Raw genomic sequence first — 11,732 nt, 5'->3', positions numbered from 1 at the left:
ATATATATTCCTCCCTCACCCCACAGGGTCTCCCTAGTTCCAGCTGTCCTGGAACTCACTATGTAGACTAGGCTGGCCTCAATCTCAGAGATCCATCTGCTTCTGCCTCCTAGCGCTGGGATTAAAGGCTTGCGCCACCACACCCAGCAGGACAATATATTTTTGATGTACCCAATGAAGTTTTTGTGTAAAGAAAAGTCTACTGCTATTAAGCCTTAAAATGATTTTACATAGCCAGGCGTGGCGGTGCACACCTGTAGTCCCAGCACTCGGGAGGCAGAGGCAGGCGGATCTCTGAGATTGAGGCCAGCCTGGTCTACATAGTGAGTTCCAGGACAGCTGGGGCTACAAGGAGACCCTGCTTCAAAACAAAAACAAAAACAAAAACAAAAAAAAAGATTTTACAAAATTTGGGCTGGAGAGATGACTCAGCAATTAAGGGCACTGAGTACTCTTACAGGGGACCTGGGTTCGATTCCCAGCACCCACAGGGCAGCTCGTAACTATCGGTACCTCCAGTTCCAAGAGATCCAATGCCTTCTTCTGACCTCTGTAGGCACTGCACAACACAGGTGCACTTTCATACATGCAGACAATATGCTCATACAATGAGGTGGCTGTTAGAAATGGAACCAGGGTCCTCTGGAAGAGCAGTAAGGACTCTTAACTGCTGAGCTGTTTCTCCTGTCCCTAAACATAGTAAATTTTAATGATCACTTCTAGGGGTCCATTTAAAAAAAAGCTAGAGAAAAGGAAAAGACAGCGTAGGAATCATAGATTTGGTCATGTTAACACTGAGATAGAAATGTTGATGACAGGTAAGAAGTTGTACATTTGAAAAAGTTGGTAGAGCGCTGGCCCAAACCCTGGGTTTGATCCACAGCACTTCATAAACCAGGTATGGTGCTTCATACTTGCAATACTAGCACTTGGGGTGGTAGAGGAAGGAGCATCAGAAGTTCAAGGTCATCCTTGAGTTACAGGCTACTCTGGGCTATTGGAGGTATAAATGCAAGAAAATTTGAATGGTTGAAGACAATTAAAGCCAGAAGAGGTGATTCCTAGGGTAAAAACAGAATAGTAGGCCTGAGGATGGCAAGACTCCAGAGTCTAATGACAATAAAAAAGCCAGTAAGAAAGGAGGGAAGATGCTCAGTCAGAGGAGTATAGGGGTGTAGAAACTCTAGCAAGAGTGCTGATATAATCCTTTGACTAAATTTAGCACCTGTCATTTACTACTTAACTCAAAATAATTCAATAGTAGTTATGAGGTCACATTATAAACCTCACTTGCCATCAAGTCAGGCATTATAAGTCTATCACATTCAACCACAGCATGAGCTTGTATAAGCAGATACTAATATCCTTTTTGTTTTGTTTTTTAGATGAGGTCTCCCTATATAGCCCTGGTTGAACAGGAATTCTCTATGTAGACCAGGTTGACCTCAAAGGCACAGAAAGCCACCTGCCTCTGCCTCCCAGGTGCTGGAATTAAAGGCATGTACCACCATGCCCCCAGCCTGTTTTCATTTTTTTTTTTTGGAAAATAGCCCTTGAGCATGCAGCCAAGGCTGGCCTAGAACTCCAAATCCTGTCCAAACCCAACTGCTGAGGTTTTTTTTTTTTCCCCACAAATTCACTTTCATTTTCTTTCCATTAGTTTAAATCTGTGAGGGCTACAACATCATACAGATTCTCTGTCCAATGGCCTTTGCGGGAAGGTTACTTTGGAATTTGGCATGGACCATGCCACTGTTTCCATGGGCCAGGTTACCTTTTCCCAAATTACTCTGGTTTTGTTTGGTTTGCCACCAGGAGTCAGTGTTGTTTTTTGCTTTATACACAAAAGCGCATCTCTTGTCTAAGAAGAACTCAGTTTCATCTTGGGCATAAACACCTTCGATTTTAAAAGAGCTGTATGCTCTCTTTGGTTCTGGAATCCCCGCTTATACCAGCAAAAGTGGCCTTGCACCACAAACTTCCAGACATATTTGCCTTTTAGAAGTCCTGTTCTCAGCAGGCCCCAATTATCCCAATTGGGAACCCAACTGCTTAGTTTTAAAGGCATGTCTGGCCACCAGGCTCAACTATATGCAGTGCTGGAGACTGAACCTAGAGATTCCTGCATGATATGTAAGTGCTCTACAAACTGAGCCACATCCCCAAGCTCACCAATGAATGTATCATAGTTTATTATCACATCTATCACCCAAATACAATAAAGCTGCTCGCCTAAAATATTACCACCATGGAGTTTCAGGACTTTTATGGGGGGAATAAGAGATGCATTAGAAAAAGAGTAAAGTGTCATTCTTTAAAGTCTTTAGGTTGGAAGAAAAATTATCTACAGGCAGGACTGATGGCACATGCCTACACCAGGACTAGGGAGGCTGGGACAGGAGGATGGTGGCTTCAAGTCCAGCTGAGCATGACTGTGCACACCTGTAATCTCACTACTTGGGAAGTCCACAGGAACAGGTCCAATACCTTGGGAAGCAGAGGCAGGAGGATTAGGAGTTCAAAGTCAACCTCAGCTGTATAGTGAGGCTGAGGCCAACTAGGGTTACATAAGACCCTGCCTCAAAAAAAAAAATTAAATAAAACATAAAGCAACAAATGAAACATTTTTCACTTTATTATATGAATGGTTAATAAAGGTGAAAGAACATGTAATAAGGGCTGACTGAGCTCCTTGGGATCTATTCCTAGCTCAGAGTCAGAGGACTAAGTTCAAGTTAGTGCTAGTGGTAACAAGAAGCAATGAAGTCAAAGATGTTTACAATTACAGCTTCAGAGACGTTTTTAACCAACATTCCTGTAAGAATTATTGTGTGCTAAATATTGTGTAGCCCATTTCTTTTTTTTATTCAAGCATCTTATAAAAATAAGACCCATGTTCGAAACCCAGCACCCACATGGCAGCTAACAACTGTCTGTAACTCCAGTTCCAGGGGCTACGACAGCCTCTTCTCTCCTCCGTGGGCATTATACAACAGGGTGCACCTACCTACATGCAGGCATAACACTAATACACATAAAATAAAAATAATAAATAAAATATTTTAAGAAAACTAAACTTGTTATCTTTAAAATATCTTATAGAAAAACAACTGTAGTGTTTCAGGATAATACAGTTTTGTCTGTTTTGGGGGATATGTAAAATATCAACTTCATACATGGGTTTTTTTAAAAAAAATTATTATTTTTATGTGTACAAGTGTTATTGCCTGCACGCATGTGAGTGCACTCATGTCATGCAATGTTGCGGAGGTCCAAAGAGGGCTTTGGATTCCCCTGGAACTGGAGTTAAGGATGGTTTGTAACTGTCATGTGGGTGCTGGGAATCAAACCTGGGTCCTCTGCAAGAGCAGTCAGTGCTCTTAATCCTGAGCCATCTCTCCAGCTCCCATACATTGGTTTTTATTCAAAGCAAAGTACTTTTTAATTTTGCTAGCAGTGAATCCACCACACTGAGCAAATGTCTACCACTGACCCCCATCTCTAGTCCAAATACTATCTTGCTTTTAGTTTTCAAGTTGTTTATAAATTACATTTTAAATTAACAATTTGTGTGGTATTAAGCATCAGGGCATAGGTCTCAAACATGCTAGGGAAGGGCCCTATCGCAGAGCTACATCCCTAGTCCTTAATGATTTTATGTATTTTTTTCTTGACATTTTTTGTTTTTTGAAAAAGGGTCTTATGTTGCCCAGGCTGACTTCAAATCTATGTAGCCGAGGATGACCTTGAACCATGCCTGGTTCATGTAGGTTTGGAGTTTGAACCCAAAACTTCATGCATGTTACACAAGCATTTATCAACCAAGCTTCTGTGACTGGTAGCACTATGTGTGTAATAATAGTCTGAAGACGGGAACAGACCCAAAGCCTGTTTGTTCAGATTCTTGCCCTCCTGTGTCTGTGCCATTCTTTCCTTCTGGGCCCAGGGCTCATGATCTAGTATGAGACAAGGTAGGTCAGAGAGTATCTTTATGGGCATTTTTTCATACAGAAAGGTTATAATGTTTTGTGGTTTGCTTGGGGTTAAAGCCATCCTAATTTATATGACTACTCTTTGGGAATAGGAATACTGGTTTCTATGGCTCAATTTGGAAGGAGAATGAGGGACATGAGAAAGGAGGGCAGAGAGACTTCTGAGGTTATTTCAAAGTACTCAGCATGCCATTACATCATACTCTGAGGCAGCATTTTCAGGCCCCAACAACAACTAAAAAACAAATCTCTTTTATTTATTAAGTTTATATTTTACATGTATGCATATATTGCGTGCACGTATATAAGTGCACCTGTGTCATAAAATGCCCGAGGAGGACAGAAAAGATCGTCAGATCCCCCGGAACTGGGAGTTATGGACAGTTGTTAGCTGCCATGTGGGTGCAGGGATTTGAACCTGGGTCTTCTGCAAGAACAGACAGTGCTCTTAACTGCTGGGCCATCTCTCCAGCCCCGAAAACAAATCTCTTAACTTTGAAACTTTCAGTTACTTCACAAGCACTGAATATTCAATGTGCCCTCTTCTTTAGAGCTAACAAGACATTTAAGACTAGGTTCCTAAACAAGACATTGAAGACATGGTCCCTAAGATAGTCTATAAAAATCAATTGTGCTTCATTTAACTTCTTTAAACCACTCAGTGTTAACTGATGATGGAATAACAAATTATCTTAGAAACTAAAAATGTACCTCCAAATGTGGAATAAATGTTTTGCCACTCTCAAGGGCAACCACTTTGGCACCAGCTTTAAGTAATGCCTCAGTCAGGATTCCAGGACCTAGGATATTAACAGAAAACTTTATTTGCAAAATAAACATAATTTCTTTCAATATCAGATTTCTATGCAAGTTATCTAACGACACCTTCAAAGTGGGTATTATTCACTCTTACTTCTTAGAAGTAAGGTATACACACTCAAAGTGGGTATATACACTCTTCTTAGAAGAAAAAAAAAAAGACAAGATTGTAAGTTGGCCTACTACTCACTCACGGACTACCTGAATGCTTTAGCTACCAAAATAATGTCAAGTCCAAACAGAACTGACTTCTTACAAGAAATGGTGCTCGAAAGAAAAAAGATTTATGAGCTGGTGGTGCACGCCTTTAATCCCAGCACTCTGAAACAGAGGCAGGGGGATCTCTGTGAGTTCAAGGTCAGCTTGTGCGAAGTAGTGAGACCTAGTCTAAAAACAAAAATGACCCCAAAGGATCAGAGCCGGTGAGACGGCTCAGGGGTTAAAGGAGTTTATTGCCAAGTCTGACAACCTCAGTTCAAAGAGCAGAACCCACATTCAGGAAGAGGCTTCGACAAGCGCATGCGCGCACCATCAAGTGGAATTTCAAATATACTTCACAAGTCTTTAGGTCTTGTATTTTCAGCATTCTGCTGAGGCCTATTAGAAACGTACAAAAAGAACAAGATTTATTTTTATGGGCTTACAACTATTTTAGGGACGTAAAGCTAAGAGCAAACTTTCTGCCCAACTCACCTGGATTACACTCCAGTAAAAGTTGACGGGACGGCCTGTAGTGTCCCAGTAGAGTTCCAACCAGGGCCTTAGCCAGTTTCTTGCTGGTTACGTGACGCGTAGGTTCCGATCGACTCTTGCTAACCCACGAGGGTGACTCCTCGCAATCCAGATCGGACAACGGCTGTGGGTGGAAGTCAGAGAAGCCGCGGCGGTTCCTCCCTCGCAAGTCCTTCCGCATCGAGGCCCCGGACCCCAGAATGCAACAGCGACCAGGGCCCAACACTGACAGCGTCAGCCGCGGAGGAAGCCCCAACGCTGGGCCCCACATCCTTGCCCCTAGCGTCCACAAGAGACGGTAGCTTAGACGGGGAACAAAGTACACAGCATCGCACGTGCAACTCCTCACCGCTGGACCAGACCGGGCGGAAGTAAACTCTACCGACTGCGCCTGGGAACGCCTGACCCTGAGCGCTTTCCTTCGTCACTTCCGCTTCCGATGCAACTCGCGCCCCCTAGTGACGTGAGGAGAGTGGTGTGTCGGGAGTAGAGCTCTATGGTCCTCGGCCCTCGGCACTTCCTCTCTATCCGCTCGCACTCTATGCTCCTGGTTCTAGGGCCTCCAGGCCGCGGGCGGGGAGGGGCGCACGGAGGGAGGCGGGGCTGGAAGGCTGGAGGTGTCTAATCCTCCAGAGCCGCGGGAGCCGCGAGCAAGGCTCAGTGACAGCTCGTCGGCCGCCATGTCAGTCAGCGGGGCTGGAGACGGAGCCGGTGTCCTGCGGTAGCCCTCCCTGCGCCTCGGACTCCCAGGTGAGGAGAGCAGCAAGGCTGTAAACAGGGGAGCCCCCGGGACCGCCTGTCGGAAGCCGCCCGCTCCTCCCCCGGTGCCGCCTCTGTGCTCCGGGAGTTGCAGCCGGGTCCCCTCGCCGGCGTCCCCCTCGGGTCTCCTTCTTTCCCCCCTTTCTGCACTGTGGGCTTCCTGTTCTTGCTCCTCGCGCCAATTTCTCCATCCTTAGGAGACGAGCGACCCGAGTCGTTGTGCGCTCGGCTCCCCGGGGATCCTGCGGCTTCTGTGTTCTGCCCGGTGGCCCACCGCCTGCTCTTCTCTGCGAATGGCTTTTATTTGCCCCCTACGTGGTTTCCCCGACACTACCACCTCTTTGGCTGTCAGGGACCTCCTAGGGTCTCCCTTCCCATCCTCCCTTTGGGCCAAGATTCACCTTTTCATTTTTAGTTTGCATGCTTGGAAGACTTAAATGTAAGACTGAAAAAATGAAGATTTGAAAGCTTAAAATTCCTTCCTATGTTTAAGAGGATTAAAGCCTTAGGATGCTTCTTTATTACCCTGTGTAAACTTAGTTAAGCACATTGTACTGTAGCATGCAATTGAAAAAAATCGATTGCAACGACTAAAAATAGGATGCCCTAATGGAGATTTTGGCAGTCTTTGGGGCAGTGTTAGAAGATCCGATTCTTTGAGAGTGATTTCAGTGTTCGGGGATCATACTCAGAAAGCTTTGCCCTTTCCATCAAAGCAGGAAGCTGCGGCCAATCAACTCCCTAGTTTAAAATATTTACAATCCTTTCCGCTTACTCTGTTGGCAGGATAATTGAGCTTGGCATTTAATGCACAAGGAAAAGGTTTCTCAGGAATGTGTCACCTGCCAAGTAGTCTGAAGATTATCCTCAGCTGATGTAACTCAAAGGGATAAAGAATTTATACCTGAAAATGGCCTTTGTTGCACTCTTAGGACACTATAGAAATTACCAGCTGTTGTGGAAATCCTGGGGATTCACTCACTGATCTTAATTTCATTAAGTTCTTCTTTTAAACCCTTTCCTCACTGAAAAAAAATTCTAGCCAGGCATGTTGGCAAAAGCCTATTATCCTAGCATTTGGAAAGGTTGAGACTCCACAAGTTTGAGGTCAGTCTGAGATGCCTAGTGACTTCAAGGCTTGGGATACATAGTAGTAAAAAAAACTGGGTGAGGTGGCACCAACCTTTAATCCCAGTTTTCAAGAGGCAGAGGCAGGTGGATCTCTGTAAGATTGAGGCCAGCTGGGGAGACCCAGGCTCAAAAAGACCAAAGCAAAAAAGAAAAGGGAAAGAAAAAAGAGGACTTCCCCTCACCAAAACATTTTTGACAGACTCCAAAATATACTAGGCCCACCCCTGACAAATGCAATATTTTAACAATCAAATCAAACAGAATATTATTTTATGGTAGAGCAATGACATAATTCACTTATCAAATGTATCCTTGAATTTCTCATTTTAAAATTTTTATTTTTGCTGGGCGTGGTGGCACACACCTTTAATCCCAGCACTCGGGGAGGCAGAGGCAGGCAGATCTCTGTGAGTTCAAGGCCAGCCTGGTCTACATAGTGAGTTCCAGGACAGCTGGGGCTACAGGGAGACCCAGTCTCAAAAAGACCAAAAAAGATTTTTTTAATTTTTATATCATGTATGAATGTTTTGCCTGCATGTAAATGCACCTGTGTGTGCAATGCCTGTGGAGGCCAGAAGAGGGCATTAGATCCCCTGGAACTGGAATTAAGGAGTGTTAGCCACCATTGGGGTGCTGAGAACTGAACCCAGGTACTCTGAAAGAGCAGCCAGTGCTTTTAACCCCTGAGTCATCTCTGTAGCCCCTGATTTCTCACTTTTAAAGTAAGTTTCTTAAGGGCAGGTTGTGTAGCTCAGTGGTAGTGAATTTGCTTAGCATGTATAAGGCTTGGATTCCATACCCAGCACTGTGGAAAGTAAAATACACTTAACATTGTGGAAACTTACACTTTTTAAAAATTTTCATGTCTGTGGACTACAGTTAGCCTAATCAGTCCTAGAGAACCTAGGACAGTATTTATTTTGCTCTTGAGCAGTACTAATAGCTTTTCGTTTCGGGAAAGAGAATTAAGATAGATTTATTTACTTCCCTTTTTTCCCTCTTCCCTTCTTTGCTAGGAGTCAAACCCTAACCTTGCACAAGTAAAGCCAGTGCTCTACCTCTGAGCTACATCCTCTCCATTTTGGTTTTGTGTGTATGCAGTGTGTGTGTGTGTGTGTGTGTGTGTGTGTGTGTGTGTGGCCTGAGCACGTGGAGACCAGAGTTGAATGTTGGATGACTTCCTCAGTCCCTTCCCATTTTATATTTTGAGACAGGGCTGTTACTGAACCTGGAGCTCACTGATTTGACTGGACTGGCTGACCAACCTGCTCCAGGGATCCACCCATCTTTCCTCTTCCCAAAATACCGGTTGTAGATGTATGTTGCTGGGGATTGTAACTAAGGTCCTTGTGCATAGCAAGCACTTTACTGACTGTGTCTCCACACTTGGCTTTTTTAAGAATGATTATGGTTTAAGCTGGCATTGAATTTAAGATTCTCCTGCCTCAGTGCCCCAGTGCAGGATTACAAACGGTGCCATTGTGTGCTACTGTTTCCCTTTTCATGGTGTTAAAGATTCATTTGTTTCTGTTAGAAGGTGCTTGAGTAATACAGAGACAGAATCCACTTCCCCCATGCCACCAAGCCCCAGGTGCTAAAAATGAAAGAAATGGCCATTTCACTTTCAAACTGAATCTTATAATCAGACTTTAGACCTACTTTGTTAGAAAAACTTGGTTAATATATTTTCAATCTCATTTTCTTAAGGTTCGTGGGGTTTTTTTATTCTGTGCTATTTTTGCCCCTTTGAAGCAATCTTTCTTTTAAATAGTGTGAAGATATAGTGATGATTATTTTATGATTGTTTTAAGTTCATTTTCCTATTAAGTTATCACAATTAAATTGAGAAAGGAAATTTCTGTTTGTTTTTTTTTAATTTTAGCTTTTAAATGAGACCTGAAATTGAAAAAGACTGAATGATAGTTCTGGTTTGCTATCAGAATCAAGGCTGTAGCAGCACCACTTGAAACAAATACAAAATAACTGAAAAAAATTTTTTAGTAAGTCACATTCACCAAGTAAAAGTAAATAGATGTCACTTTTTTTTTTTTTTTTCGGTCTTTTTGAAGCAGGGTCTCCCTGTAGCCCCAGCTGACTGAACTCACTAAGTAGACCAGGCTGGCCTTGAACTCACAGAGATCTGCCTGCCTCTGCCCCCAGAGTGCTGGGACTAAAGGTGCGTGCCACCACGCCTGGCAGGTATAAGTAATTTTAATTCTATCTTTAATTCTGTGAATATCATTTGAACATGTAATCAATTAAAGTTAATGTGATATTTTCCAAGGTTCCATAAAAAAACTGCAAGTCCTGGCATGTTTCACACTTAACGTACATCTCAATTAGTACTACCACATTGCAAATGTTCAATAGTCACCTGTAGCGAACGCCTCCCTCATTGGTTTGCAAGTTGCTGTACCATTGGCATTTGATGCTTAAAATGCCCTTCTACCCTGAGAGTCTGATTCTCTGGGGATAAATGAAAAACTTTTCTTTTTTTCTTTTAAATATTTCCATTATCAAACTGAGAAGGTTCAGTGCAGAAAGAATGTTTTAAGAAGTCACCCCTGTCCATTGTTGACATTGAACTCTGCTTCTTTGGTGAGCACTGATGCCCAACACTTGTTTAGTGAGCATCGTGAATGGTGTGCCCAGTCATTTCCTGGGGTATCATTGTTAGAGTTATTTACATTGGTATGTCAACAGTGTGTCAGGGCTGAATGAGTCTTTATCTGCTGTCTGTTGGCATTAACTAGGGAGAACTTGGGAGCCTATAAGAAGATTGAACTTTGTTGTGAACAGAGTAAGTACTTTCTGTTGTGGTTATTTTCTGAACTAGTTTCAAGTTGTTTTGGAAATGTGTTACCCTATAGGATGACATTTCTTGTTAAGGAAAAGATAGAATTTTTAGCCAGATTTGTAAAGAGAGTAGGCTCTTTGCTTTGTCACTCCTAGAGGGTGAGTTTATGTTTGGCTTATGGAAAATTTAAAGGGAAAATAGACAGTTTGTATATAAAACTGCTGGCATGCTGTCTAGGTGCTTGCTGTAAGCTGTTTTACAGCAGGTGTGACTTTCGTTAAACTGGATGTGGTTCAGAGCTGAGATAACCCTGAGTTTAGCCGAGCTCAGTGGGGATCAGTCAGACCCATCATGATTCCTGTCTTGACCCTGTGCGTTGATGTACAAAAGTATTTCTCTAAATACTTCCTTAGCTATAATGTAACCATCTATGGCTAATGCCAAAATTAGCCTGAAGGCCTAATTAATATTCCTTGTAATTCAATGCAAGAAACATGCCTCCTTCCCTAGTCAGTAAAAATCTGGTCTATAGATCTGGCACACTTGGAAGGCAGCATGTGGAGTATTTATAGGATCAAATGCAGAACTGGAGAAGGGATATAGTTAATGAATATTCTTTTGTGTGTGTGTGTGTGTGCATTCTGGTAATAGTGGGTTTGTTTTTATTTAAAACTAGACAGTTGTCCATTGGCAGCATATTAGTTACTTAGAAAAGAATACAGTTCAAGACTCTGGGGAGAATATTGGGGGATCTAGGTGAAAGGACACAAAGTAGCAAATACACAGGCAGACTGATTTCCTACTGCACAGGAGAGCATATTTCAGGCTTTGACTAAATGAATCCATTATGGCCACTCCTGGGTGGTGAGGTGGGTAACTGGGATGATGGTCATGGTAGTTTGTTTTACCATAATAACCATTTTACTATATATCTCTGTCTTACGGCATCATGTTGTGTAGCTTAACTATACAGTGTAATAAAACTTTTTAAAAAGCAGCAGGATGGGGCTGGAAAGATGGCTCTGAAGTTCAAAGCACTGGCTGCTCTTACAGAGGACCTGGGTTCAAATCCCAGCACCCACATGGTGGCTAACAACCATCTGTAACTCCAGTTCCAGGGAGTCCAACGCCCTCTTCTGTTCTCTTTGGGCATTGTACAACATGGGTGTACTCATACACATTACAAGCATAACACTCATAACACATAAAATAAAAATAAACAAATATTGTAAAAGCAGCAGAAGGTAGAGGCAGGAGGATGCTGAGCTAGAGACCAGCCTGAGCATTATAGGCAACATAATGTTACCCTGTTTCTAAAACAAATCCAAAAAACCCTAAAAAAATTTTTTTAAAGAAAAACAAGTTGGTGTAGTGACATATGACTGTAGGCCTGGCCACTTCAGAGGCTTAGAGAGGAGGGTCTTTGGAGCCTAGAAGCCTGGACAACTTAGGTAGACCTCATCTGGGGGATGGGGGGGAGACATAGTGATTTCTAAAAAAAA

General features: G+C 42.9%; 2 protein-coding genes across 2 annotated transcripts in view; one reads left to right on the top strand and one right to left on the bottom strand.

The window, feature by feature from the left end:
• Positions 1-5,967, bottom strand: part of Tfb2m (transcription factor B2, mitochondrial) — a 22,832-nt gene extending 16,865 nt beyond the window's left edge. The window contains exons 1-2 of the mRNA XM_008849149.3: positions 5,505-5,967; positions 4,704-4,792 (exon numbers count right to left, since the gene is read on the bottom strand). Coding sequence (XP_008847371.1) covers positions 4,704-4,792; positions 5,505-5,814 — 399 coding nt within the window. The 5' untranslated portion in view covers positions 5,815-5,967. The remainder of the gene's footprint in view (positions 1-4,703; positions 4,793-5,504) is intronic.
• Positions 5,968-6,137: 170 nt separating this feature from the next.
• Cnst (consortin, connexin sorting protein) overlaps positions 6,138-11,732 on the top strand; it is a 93,735-nt gene continuing 88,140 nt past the window's right edge. The window contains exon 1 of the mRNA XM_008849148.2: positions 6,138-6,293. The gene's annotated coding sequence lies outside the window, so the exon portion shown is untranslated. The remainder of the gene's footprint in view (positions 6,294-11,732) is intronic.

This window comes from Nannospalax galili, unplaced genomic scaffold (genome assembly GCF_000622305.1).
Source record: "Nannospalax galili isolate Female #2095 unplaced genomic scaffold, S.galili_v1.0 scaffold543, whole genome shotgun sequence".
Lineage (NCBI taxonomy): Eukaryota > Metazoa > Chordata > Mammalia > Rodentia > Spalacidae > Nannospalax > Nannospalax galili.
The sequence above is the reverse complement of the archived record's forward strand: the minus strand, read 5'-3'. Positions and strand labels throughout refer to the sequence as shown.